The 13,470-nt window shown below is 36.4% G+C and overlaps 1 protein-coding gene across 4 annotated transcripts in view; it reads left to right on the forward strand.

The window, feature by feature from the left end:
• sash1.S (SAM and SH3 domain containing 1 S homeolog) overlaps positions 1-13,470 on the forward strand; it is a 197,726-nt gene that overhangs the window by 146,277 nt on the left and 37,979 nt on the right. For 3 of the 4 annotated variants that reach the window (XM_018265308.2, XM_018265305.2, XM_041564513.1), the window contains 2 exons: positions 4,489-4,621; positions 7,596-7,936. In XM_018265308.2, coding sequence (XP_018120797.1) covers positions 4,489-4,621; positions 7,596-7,936 — 474 coding nt within the window. The remainder of the gene's footprint in view (positions 1-4,488; positions 4,622-7,595; positions 7,937-13,470) is intronic. The other variant, XM_018265306.2, reaches the window with a different exon arrangement.

Genomic DNA, 13,470 nt, shown 5'->3' on the forward strand with positions numbered 1-13,470 from the left:
GTGAAAGACCGCGAGACTGTGACGCAACAGGGACCCGCAAGCACCAGCGGGAAACCAATACCCAGAATGCAAGGCGGACCGGGAGCCACCAGCGCCAATATGGATGCGCAGTATCAGGAGGACCGGAGATACCGCCAAACGGAGATGCCTTACCCGGAGGATCGGGGATATCGGCAACCGGAAAAGCGCACAGTCTGGAATCAGCGGTACAAAGGGGACAGACCAGTAGGTGGCGAAAACAACTATGGAGAACCGCGAAGATCAATGCGGCAACCCAAACCGAATGCGACACGGTGAGTAATGAGAAAGGAAATATTTTACCTTCTCAATTTGTTGATCTCGCTGAGCTGACGTGCGGACATAATTATGTGAATGGCATTAATGAATGTTTATCCGCAGATACTGACATTTTATTTACGAATGGCCATAATGGAGTAGACTTTCACAGAGACACATCCATGCACAAAGAAGTTAAAGGCAACTGGTCAAACCACAAGTATGAAACACACATGCCTGCTGATACAACCACTAATAATATTGAATTAATTGAGTATGAGAACAAACCATTGAAATTACCAGGACTGGCTACCGCTGAATTCGCCTCTAATGAAATGACAAATGATACAGATTGGGACGATAATTCAATTTTAACCCAACATGAAATCGGTTTATTCTTAATGGATGACGACAATGAAATGATAAATAATGAACTGTTGCAACCTGAACAAATATTGAGTACGGGTGATTTGGAGGGTGATAAATGTAATGATGATGATCTGTTTAAAAATGAATTTTCCAAAGGGGATCAAGGTGATTTGTATAGTGAACAAATTCTGAATTTATCAAAGTATAAGCTGCATCTAGATGAAATTGAAGTTTTAAAAAAAGGACTAAATTTCTGTCCAACTGCGCAAATGAATCAATTTAATGCTTATGTGGATGTACAGAAATTTATTAGAAAAATAGCGTTAAAAAAATTTTTTGCAGATAAAAAAGAGGGATTAAGCTCGGATACCTCATCCTGTGCGAAGGTTGGAAGGCTGAATTTTAATGCACAAGAATTGGAGATTATTGAATTTATGGAGCAATGTCAGAGGGAAGGAGAAAGTAATGAACTGAATAGAGAGGATATACAATTCCAAGACTCCATTAAGCATAGTGGTTTAAAACAAAATTCAACCTTCCAACCAAATGTTCCCCCAGGAAGTGGTATCTTAATGTATAGAAAAGCAGTTGAACAAGATCTAGCTAAGATTTTCTCTCACAGTTCATTAAATTATAGGTATAAAGGGAACATGACTTATAAACAAAAAAGAGCAATATTGAATTTACAAAAAAATGATCAAATATGTATAAAAAAAGCTGACAAGGGAGGTAAAGTGGTTATCTTGGATAAAAATTATTACATTAACATGGTTGAAGAGATTTTAAAAGATGGTAGTACCTATGAATGTTTAAAGAATAATCCCCTGGAGAAACATAAAAAGGAAATGAAAGAAATGTTATTGTATGCTAAAGATTGCGAGGTGCTCGATGAGACAGAATACAATTTTATATGGCGTGAATATCCTGTCATGGCACATATATACGCACTACCAAAAGTGCACAAAGATGCACTCAAACCACCCGGGAGACCGATAGTCTCCGGAATCGGAAGTTTGAGTGAATGTCTGAGTGAATATGTTGACTATTTCCTGAAGGAAATAGTGGTTAAAATGCCAGCATATTTAAGAGATAGTCAAGATGCCATGAACAAAATTCATACTATTGCATGGAGAAAACAATATGTTTGGGTAACTCTTGACGTTCAATCTTTATACTCCAGGATACACCATGTAGATGGATTGAGAGCTACTAATAAATTTTTAAAACAATATTTACAATCAGATGTCCAAATCAATTTCTTGCTGGAAGCCATTGAATTTATTCTGTCTCACAACACCATGTCCTTTAATGGTCAGCTTTTTCGCCAAATAACAGGCACGGCGATGGGAACGAAATTTGCGCCCTCATACGCCGGCCTGTTCATGGCAATGTGGGAGGATGAGTACGTCTTTGGGGCTGACAATCCATACGATGATGACATAGTAGGGTGGCATCGCTATATAGACGATGTCATCATGGTATGGAGTGGCCCGGAAGATGACTTAAAGGGCTTCCTAAATTATGTGAACGACAATCCATATGATATCAAATTTACTATGCAATATCATGCCAATCAGATCGATTTCCTTGATCTGACTTTCTATGTAGAAAATAATACAATAATGTCTAAATTATATAGAAAAAAGATAGCAGGAAACACTATTTTGAGAAAAGATTCCTATCATCCTTTACATACAGTTAAATCTATTCCTTATGCTCAATTGGTGAGAATCTATCGGAACTGTACAGACAAGGAAATCTTTGCTCAACAGGCTAAGGAAGAATGTATTAGGTTAAAAAGTAGGGGATATAGTAAAAGAGACATATCAGAAGCAATGGAAAAATTAGAGAAATCGAAAATTTCAAAAAAGACTAAGGACAGTATGATAATAATGAATAAGCAAGAAAAAGGAGTAAGATGCATTTTAGAGTACGGACTACAATATAAAGCTGTTAAAAAAAGTATAGTTAAAAATTGGAATATTTTAAACACTGACCCCACTATAAAAGCATTAAATTTAACCCCAATGGTAATTAGTAGGAAAGCCAAGTCTATAGCAAATCAAGTAGCTCCCAATCGACTAAACAATAAAAAAGCAGAGAAAAAGACGTGGCTTGATTTGAAAGGTTTTTTTCCTTGTAAAAAATGTGTGGTCTGTAAAAACAATAAAAGTAAAAAAGTTATAGAATTCAGTGATAAAAATAAAAGCCAGGAGTTAAAAATAGGTAAAATGATCACTTGTGGTACTAGATATGTAGTATATGCAGTGCAGTGTGAATGTGGTGCTTTATACATTGGTCGCACAATCAGACAGCTACGGGTCAGACTGGGAGAACATCTAAGAGGTATTGACAATAAAGATGTTGACAATCCCATTCTGAAACATTTTATAATGGCCCATGATGGCATACCCCAGAAAATAAGGATGTTTGGTATAGATAAAATACATGAAAATAGTGGGGGCAATTTAACTACAAAATTACTAAGATTAGAATCTAACTGGATCTTTAAGTTAGGAACAATTATACCTGAGGGAATGAATAGCCATTTTGAACTAAAACCGTTTCTTACATCAGTATGGGATTAAAGTGAATGAATTTTTATATAAAAAATGTTTTTATTGTATTTTGATTAGTGATTTATTATTAATTAATTAATTTTTTGCACAATTGCACTTTATTCACTTAGTCACTGCAATTATATGGTCATGTCTCCGATATTAGTGAACTGTTAAGTGATTTGTATAAAGATAATGTTACAATGTGGATTGAAATGAAATATAAGTAGAATAACTGGGGCTAATGGGCACACAGTGGCAAATTGAATAGACTTTTGGATTGGTATGTAACACATATGTCACCCTTGAACCTGTAGAAAATAATTCTGCTGGTAACTATTGTGCACGTATCCAACCCTAGAACCTGCATTAAGTAATCCAGCAGGTACTTAAGGGACATGACCAGCATTAGCCACACCTCCTCTGATGAAGCGCCCAATAGCGCGAAACGCGTCAGGAGGGTGTGGTTAACAACAGGTAGGCAGACTGGGGGGGAGACACTGCTTCGTGGTGTGTGTGATTTGAACATTGATATGTCATTTTTTGTGGTATATATGCACCAATAAATGTTTTTAAGCGAGAAACTGTGCATGTCTTTGATATTTACTGTGGTTTAACTGGACCTGTGCACAGTACTCGCTGTATAGACAGCAGCTACCCCATAATTGATTTTTGTTTTACTATAAGGGCCCTTCATTTTGCAGCTGAGTGGGCCCCTAAGGCTCCCCTCCAGCCCTAACCACAGAGCAATCCTCTTCTTCCAGGGGTGACGCATGCGTAGTAGAGTGAAAGAACTGGCTTATTTTGTTAAAGTTTGACTTTTCACTCTACTTTTCATGACCATGAAGAAGAAAGAAATAGAATGAAGAGTGCTCTAAGGTGCTTTCTGATGGCAAACTTAGCTATTGGTGTTCCTGAAATTTCCCATAATAATCTAGAGAAGAACAAAGCATTTAACTTGGACTGCATTGTAAAGCTTACAGGTATAGCCAGACTAAATTTTTTTTGGTCATATATGCACGTTATTGCAGCAAAATGTAAGACTTCGGAAAGGCTCCATCAACTTTTTTACATTCAGTCCCTTTAGAATGACACAGTGTTGTCCTTGACTTAGTTAACATGCTTTTTAATCTTTTCATAAAAATAATAATCATTTTTGGGGCAAAAACCAAATTGTTAACAGGGACAGGCAGATGTCATACCAGTGTTGTAAAACATGTTCACTGTGCATACTGTATATTTTCTTCTTTGCACCTATGTATATTCGTGTTTCTTTGTTTAATAGTCAGTAGAACAATCAGAAGATGAGTCGGAAGATACAGTCAAATTTAAAAGACTCCAAAAACTGGTGAATTCAACACGTCGAGTCAGGAAGAAACTAAGTAGGGCAGAAGAAATTAAAAAGTCTAATATTGAAGGTAAATACTCTTAAAAGCTTAAAGGGACATTATCACTTCTTACTAAATGTTATCACTATTTACATATTTACATGTTATTCTGCTTAAATCACTTAACTGCGTTTCACTGTCATAATTTTTTCATGGGTCACACACAGTGAGACTGATTTGCTAAATTACTTACGTACCTCACCACCTAACACTAATTTGTTTTATTTTTTAAGACCACATTTCATTACTTTTGTGTCCTGTGGATTTTAGAGAAATTAACAGGCAGCTGCTTGGAGTAAATGCATTAATGGCAATAGGAAAGAAGCTACAGTAAAATAAAATAGCAGAGAACACAAGAACGGATTAAACAGAATTTCACATACAGCAGGCTATAATAACAAAAACAGCAACATATCTTTTAACTGCTGAACCATATCAGCAAGGCCCTGCAGCTTCTGACTCTCATAGTCAGTTTTTACTCTATTTAACCATTTCTGCAACTGGAAGTTTTCTTCATTGTTAATTCCCCTGGGATGTGACACTTACACACTTTGGCTGCACAATGTTCAGCTTGACAACAGAGATATTTTTTAGTATTGCACAGTCTATGCTCCATAGACAGCAGGTTCATGTTAGTTCATACAATTCACATAATTTTGTTGTAAACACTTTTGTGAGCATAATTATGATATCCCATCTCTCTAATAATTCAGCAAACACTGTGCCCATTTTTGCACTTAAGCACTGGATGTACCAGCTGGATCCATTCTCTTATTAACCTGTGCCTGTTAGCAGAGTTTCAGCAAGTTTGTGAAAAACAGAGCAAATGATTCAACACACTTTTCACAGGACTTTCAACACTTGTTTTAGCCCAAATTTACTGTACACAGTCCAACAGCAACTGCAAAACAAAACATGGGTATTTTAAAGGGATACTGTCATGGGGAAAAAACATTTTTTCAAAATAAATCAGTTAATAGTGCTGCTTCAGCAGAATTCTGCACTGAAATCCATTTCTCAAAAGAGCAAACAGATTTTTTTATATTTAGTTTTGAAATCTGACATGGGGCAAGACATATTGTCAATTTCCCAGCTGCCCCAAGTCATGTGACTTGTGCTCTGATAAACTTCAATCACTCTTTACTGCTGTGCTGCCAGTTGGAGTGATATCACCCCCTCCCTTTTCCCCCCAGCAGCCAAACAAAAGAACAATGGGAAGGTAACCAGATAACAGCTCCCTAACACAAGATAACAGCTGCCTGGTAGATCTAAGTGTAGGGACACACTGGACGATTTGTCGCCAACGTTTTAAAAAAGTAAATCGCGGCGACAAGACGATCGTCGTTTTTGAACAGACGATTCATAGCGACTATTGGCACAGAGCGATTTGTATCCCATTATTCTGTGCGGTACGTGCTCCACCCAAACCGGAAACGGTTTGTGCTTCCCGCTGTAACCTGGCGTCTTTACGTTCTTGCGTCATTGCGTTCGCATTGTAATTTGAATACAATTGCTGCTACTTATCTGTATGTGTGTGCGTGTCTAGGAGATTTCAGTGCTTTTCTAAGTACATGCAATTTCTGATAAATTGCTCGGAAAAGGGTCTCAGTGCGTTTTGGAGCTACAGGCGATTCACAAACGCGCTGTGGGCACAGGAGCTGGCGTCTTTCATTTGTTTTTGTTCAGAGACAAAACGAGCGATATGTCGCCGCGATTTGCTTTTTAAAAACCTTGGAGACAAATCGTCCAGTGTGTCCCTACCCTAAGAACAGCACTCAATAGTAAAAACCCATGTCCCACCGAGACACATTCAGTTACATTGACCAGGGGCAGCTGGGAAATTGACAAAATGTATAGCCCCATGTCAGATTTCAAAATTGAATATAAAAAAATTCTGTTTGCTCTTTTGAGAAATGGATTTCAGTGCAAAATTCTGCTGGAGTAGCACTATTGACTGATACGTTTTGAAAAAAACATGTTTTCCGATGACAGTATCCCTTTAAACTTACAGTGCACATTTCCAAACCTTATTTATATATTCATACTTTATAAAAACCAGTTATAGCTTCCTGGCATCTTCTCATAATGCCTTTGGATTGTGGAAGGAGACCCGGGTAAAACCATGTAAAATACTTAATGTGTCATATAATGAATGAAAAAGCACTATAAATAATTGACGGAAAAGTAAAACTAATTTTAAAGCACAGGGCCCTTGCACAGTCCACAGGGAGGGGGCCCCAACTATGCTATCCAGACTTCCACAGATGGCTGTGCATACCTATACAGAACCACATCATACCTGGGCAACTCCTTGCTCCAAACAGGAGCATGTACACTAGGAGATGATCTTATCCTGGCTTCTAGTGTGCATGCCCCTGAATTTTTAGAAAGAGATGTTACTTGTTGTTTAAGCAAACACACAATGAGATGTAATTATAGTTGCACTTATGGGGACAGAATATGTCCATTAGTTCACACTTGATGCAAATGGATCATGGATATTCCAATAAACCATCGGATAAAGCTAGCATATTAGAAAGCAAAGTACCATACAGCCATACTAGGGTTTTATTATAACACATTAGAGTAGTGTCAGATGACAAATCTTCTTTTCTTTGGGCGACTAATCTCCCCAAAATGCGTTCCCGCCGGCAGGAATACAAATCGCCGGTGGGATGGCATACGAATTATTTTGGATTTCCGAAGTCGCCTAAGTTTCCTTGTGAGGCAACTTTGGACGACTTCTGAAATGTATTCCGGTGGCGATTTGTATTCTTGTCGATGGGAAGGCATTTGCAGAGATTAGTTGTCCGAAGTAGGGGAGATTTGTCGCTGCCCGACTGATCACCCTGTCTGCCACTACCCTTAGATGGTTTTTTTTTCAGACTGTGCAAATGGATTCTTACTTTGTTTGGCATAGTGTTTTGAAGTTACTCTTAACAGAATGATTTGCAAAGGTGCATGACATTTATTTATAATCAGTATTATTGTTTTATTTGCATAGGTTTAGATGATCAAACTGTTCATTGTTCTCCTATAGTGGATGATAAATCTGCACTATATGCTGATGTTCACAAGAAGCCGCTATGTAAAGAAAGGTCAGCAGAAAAAAAGCTAGAGGATGGCTTTCTGTGTGTATCTTCTTCATCTACTGACATAGACCCAATGATTGTAAACAGGAGACTTGCAAAAACATTAAGCAAAACTGAATCTGGAGGTCTCATCAAGCCCCCAAAGAAGATTGGAACTTTCTTCTCCTGCCCTGAAGATGAAAAAGTACAGAAGGTCTCCTGCTCTGTGACAGAAAGAGAGATGAAAAAAAGACTTTGTTCTATAAATCATGGTGTAAGTACAGTGTTATATTTTATTATAAAAACTGGCATAAACATCAACGTTGGTTTCTCTTGATGTGATGTGAAATATCAAAAAAACTATTGAGATTGAAGAAAAACTTTTTTTTGCAAGTGTATGCTTAGGAAATAATCATCTGTAATATGTAAGCTTTGGGATGCCATTTTTCCCAAATACATTTTGTCTGCAAAAATTCATTCTGTATAGAAAAATGGTACAAATGTAATTAATGGTCATATAAACTGGTAAAAATATACAAAAGACATACTTCTAGAATGAGAAATAAGTCACGTTTATGAACAAAATGTTATTATACATGTAGGGGCCCATTTACTAAGGGTGAACGTGAATTTTCGAATTAAAAAATGTTGAATTTCGAAGTAATTTTTCACAAACTTCACAAATTCGACCATTCGAAAATCGAAGTACTGTCTCTTTAAAAAACTTCAACTTTGACACTTCGTCACCTTAAACCTGCCATATTGCTATGTTAGCCTATGGGGACCTCCTAGAACATATAGCCAACTTTTGGCTTAGTTTTTAGAAGTCGAAGTAAAAATCGTTCGATCGATCAATTAAAGCGTTCGATTCGAAGTACGATCGGAGTACGATCGTACAATCTTTAAAATCCTTCGACTTTGAATGTTGGACTACCCTATTTGAAGTTTTTTTCACTTCGAAATTCGATCCTTGATAAATCTGCCCCGTAATATCACAAAATCCATTCTGTTGATTTAAACATGCATTCTGTCTTTCAAATGCATAAAATCTATGTAACAGAACCAGTGACGTTACCTACTAAATTAATTATGTATGAGTCTTTAATCGGAGTTAATTATTGGTCTTTTGTTTCTTATCTGGAGCTTCTAACAAATGAAGGATAACTATAATGCTGCATTGACAGAATGATTCTTGTGGCACATAACTGATGCAGTGATGTTTCTAGGGATTTCATAGTATGCAAACCATAAATATTATAACTTGGAATTATACGACTATCTCATTAGCTTCCAAAATAAACCTATATTACAATTGGCCTAATATCCCCTCCCTCAAGTCAATAAAACACAAGATATTTATTGCATCACATTAAAATCACCCTAACATTAAAAGCATAACCACACATGGGTAAGAGGCCCCTCTGTATAGTAAAATACCAAACATATTTTTAGTAGCAATTAAAATATTGTTGCTACTATTTTTAGTAGCAACAATAACTGCTAATTTATGTTACATAGTTACATAGCCCATCAAGTTTAACCTCTCCAAAGAACCCCAGTGCGCATATACACACACACTCATGCCAACCTACAGTATCTATACACGCCCATATATGAATAAATATATACATGATATTATGCAAGAACTCATCTAATCCACTATGCATTACCAGAATCAGTCATCATGACATCATTCAGCAGGGCATTCCACAACTTCACTGTCCTCATTGTGTACGCTGCTTATTTTCCTCTAGTCTGAAGGGGTGGCTTCTGGTGTGGTGATTCTCTTTATGGGTAAAAAGGTCCCCTGCTATTTGTCTATAATGTCATCTAATGTATTTGTAAAGAGCAATCATGTCCCCTCGCAAGCGTCTTTTTTCCAGAGGAAACAACCCCAACTTTGACAGTCTACCCTCATAGTTAAAATCCTCTATCCCCTACAAAACAATATTTTATTTGCAGTAATAGCCACGAGATGGCACTTCCTGAAACAAGGTAATTTGATATCTTCACAAATCCTTCACAATTAAAGATACCGCCAACCCACTATCATATAGAGACCCATATATCAACATACTTCTTTTAGTGGTGTTAGAGGGTTTTAAACCCACACAGAAAAAAACATTTTCTCTAAAACCACAACTGCCATGTAATTTATTAAAGTATCCAAGTATAAAAAGCTTTGGTCTACATCTGTCGTTGCTCTTAAAGTTAATAGTAATAACTGTATCACCTTAGGTTATCATGCTTATAATTTGAATGCTTTTCTTTAATGTTAATCCTCAGCTATAAAAACTCTGGCAGCATACTTATAACAGTTCTGTAAGTACAGCACTATATTTGTCATCCAATTGTAGGAACTTCCAGTTAAGAAACAATTAAAACAGTGGGAAAAAATAGACTCCAATTAAAGACTGTTTCTTATTGGTTCAATAAACAGAATTCTTGTTGTGCGTATTGTGGAAATGAAATATTAATTTTATCAAATTACTTATGAATACTATTGAAAGAATTGATTGTGTGCTATAGATTCTTCCTATTTGTAACAAGCATCTGTTTCATTATTAGAGTTAGATAGTAATTGTGGGGAATTCACTGGTTTTATGGATTTTATACATTCGAGAGACAGAATGTATGTTTAAATTAACAGAATTATGTTTGTACTAATTCATGCTATGACCATAACTTTATATGTACCCTGCGAAAAATAAATAATGTACTGAGGATTTTTGCATACAGGCTGTATTTTTGTAAACAAAATTTACTTCGGGCAAACGGCACCCATAATAACCAGCAAAAATTTCACACAGTGACGTAATTATAGAGGGTATTGACCCCACTACCATAGTGGTGTGGCCTACAGGAAAGCACAAAGGGGGACTTGATAAAATGTTTTGTGGTGGGGAGCTACTGATTCCACCAAAGGTCTAAAGATATTAGTATGTCTATTCAGACCTTTCCAGACTTGAGGTTATAAAATCAGTGAGCCCAGTGTCACAGTAGAAAGTAGAAAGCAGCTTATAATGCCCTTTGAACCTGATTCATCTCAAAAGTCAGAGCTCTTAATAGGGCTCAAATAAGATGCCTGCCGGAAGAGGAGTTAAAAGCAGAGAATGTTCTGCCACAATGGACCATTGTACATAAAGAATACCCTTGAGAATCCATCAGAAGTCTGTGAGTTAAACGTTTTCAAAAAAAAATAATTTTTAACTAATATAAAAATAAGTAAAAAATTATGTTTTTATCTTTTTAGAATATTGTAAAGCTTATAGTAGCAAATACCATATATAAAATGTACAGATACATTTTTTATTATACAATAGTAACTATCATGTAACAGAACACTTAAGGAATACACACATCTGAAATCCTTGTCTATAACAGGCAAAGACTGCCAACAAATATGTAAAAAATGCCTCAATTCATTAGCATTTTGTTGTGAATGACAAAAACCCTTTTGTGCCTATAAAAGATTTTTATTATATGTCTTAATCGCTTTCGCTACAGCTCCTTAGCTATAATTTATCCATAATTAGAGCCTCAAGGCTTTCTAAAGTCTGCTTGAAATTTTAAATTTTTATAGTTGTGTTCTCTTTGCTTGGAAAACAAACGTTAAAAAATAAAATACTTCCTCACTGCAACAAATGTGAGGTATTTTTTATGATTATTCTGTTTCAATATTCGTTTTGCTTTTTCTCTTTATTTGTTATGTGATTTGTTATGTGTGTCATGATATGTAGTTGATTGCATAGCCATAGTATACACATTTGAATTCATTACACAGCTACAATGCAACTATTGTTTAAAGATAAAATTATTTACGTCACCAACTGCAAATGAAATTCTAATACGTCTGAAAGTAAAGCAAGCCCCCCCCATGTTTTGTTTTTATGTAATATAAATGAATGACTATAATGTTTTGCAGAATCAGCTACATAGATTTTTTTAAATCTATGGCTCTCCAAAATGTGACTCTCCAGCTTTTGTTTAATTTTAGTTTCAGTATCATTCCACTGTATTCTAGGAAATAAATTCTAATCTAATTTGTCAGTTGAACAATAATTGTAAGCTTGTTGGTGTTTTTCTTCAGTTTTTTTTTGCAAATTATATATAAGCATTAATGGAATTAAATGTCTGAATTAAGCTAGATTTTAATGTTTTCATTGATGGCTTTCATTTTGATTAAAAAACAACACTGGCAGTGTTGAGAGCTGTAAAGGCTTAACACACTGAAGGATTTGAACGTAGAATTTATTTAACAAGATGAAGAGTTCTCAGCTCTGCTCCATAGGACTGTCTAAAGGTGGCCATGCATGCTACAATTACGATCTTTCCCATGACCATTGGTCGTATAAAAGATCTTTCGTCCACTCTACTAACATTAAGAACTGAATCGTGAGATATGCTCTATCTGATGATTCTGCATTAACATTATGATGTTCGGGAACCTTTAAAGTGTCCGATCCAAATTTTCAGTCCTGCCCGATCGATGACCGATATCTGTTGCCTTGTCTCCCAGCACACACGCAACAATTATGGTACACAAGATCTTTCTTTTAAGATCTATGGCATCTTTATACTAGTGCCACACTTTTTTTTCAAGATTTTATTTTTTGAGTTTTCATAATAAACACAAACAACAATACAAGTTACACACCTTAGAAAGGAAAGAGAAAGAAAAGCAAAGGAAGGAAAGAGAAAGATTCTCAAGTGTCATAGGAGGTGGGGTCAAGTGAGTTACACCTCTATATGATTAAGTATCTATACCACTTTATTATCTTTGCACTGCTACCCAGGTACCCCACACTGCATCAGAATCATTAGGTAATTTTTTCCAAAAATTAAGCGAGGGGGCTGTCATAGATTTCCAGTGAAGTAATATTTACTTTTTGGCATAATATAACAATTGTAAATAGCATAGTCTCGTGTATGAGTCCATGTTAGAATCTCTCAGGACGCCCAAAAGGCAAATCAGGGGGGAGTGTGTATCAGGCAGTTTAAGTTCTACTGTCATGTATTGTGTATCCTCTTTCCAGAACTGCTGTATTTCTGCGCACTCCCAGAACATGTGGAATAATGTCCCCACTGCTGTTATGCATTTTGGGCAAACATTGGATGCTGTAGGGTACAATTTAGCCAGCCTGTATTGGGTATAGTATAACCTGTTCAAAAATTTGCCTTGTATATACCGGTCTTTGGTGGACATGGTCAATTCAGGAATTAGTTTTAGGGTGTCTTTCCCCATATCATCCTCTATTTCTGGAATGTCCCTTAACCATTTTTGTTTAGGCTTGTCCATCGGATCAACACCTGCCTGCAAAAGAATTGTATAGCAGAATGATAGTGTTTTTTTCAGGCCTGGTTTAAGTAGATACTTTTCCAATGTGGTTTCTTTGGTTAGTATTCGTCTATCAGGAAATTGCGATAGGAAAGCATGTTTAAGTTGAAGATAGCGAAATAACATCCTAGAAGGGAGGTTATATTCTTTCTGTAGGACTGGAAATTGTTTAATGTCACCACCTACTATGATATCTTTTATAGTTTTGACTCCATGATTGGCCCAGCAACTGACATCAGATATGAGTTGAAAGTGGGGTAGGTTGGTATTGCCTCACAGAGGGGTCCAAATAGACCATGTCTGGGAGGTGCCCATCACCATTTTAGGGCTTTTTGGTATGCTCGGGTTACTGTGAGCATGGGAGTTGTGGCGGTGTAATGTTGGGATGGACCTCTATACAATTATCTAGCTAGAGCTTCAAAGGAACCCACAACGGTTGCCTCAAGAATGGTAGCTTGATTATCCAGTGT

This window comes from Xenopus laevis, chromosome 5S (genome assembly GCF_017654675.1).
Source record: "Xenopus laevis strain J_2021 chromosome 5S, Xenopus_laevis_v10.1, whole genome shotgun sequence".
NCBI lineage: Eukaryota > Metazoa > Chordata > Amphibia > Anura > Pipidae > Xenopus > Xenopus laevis.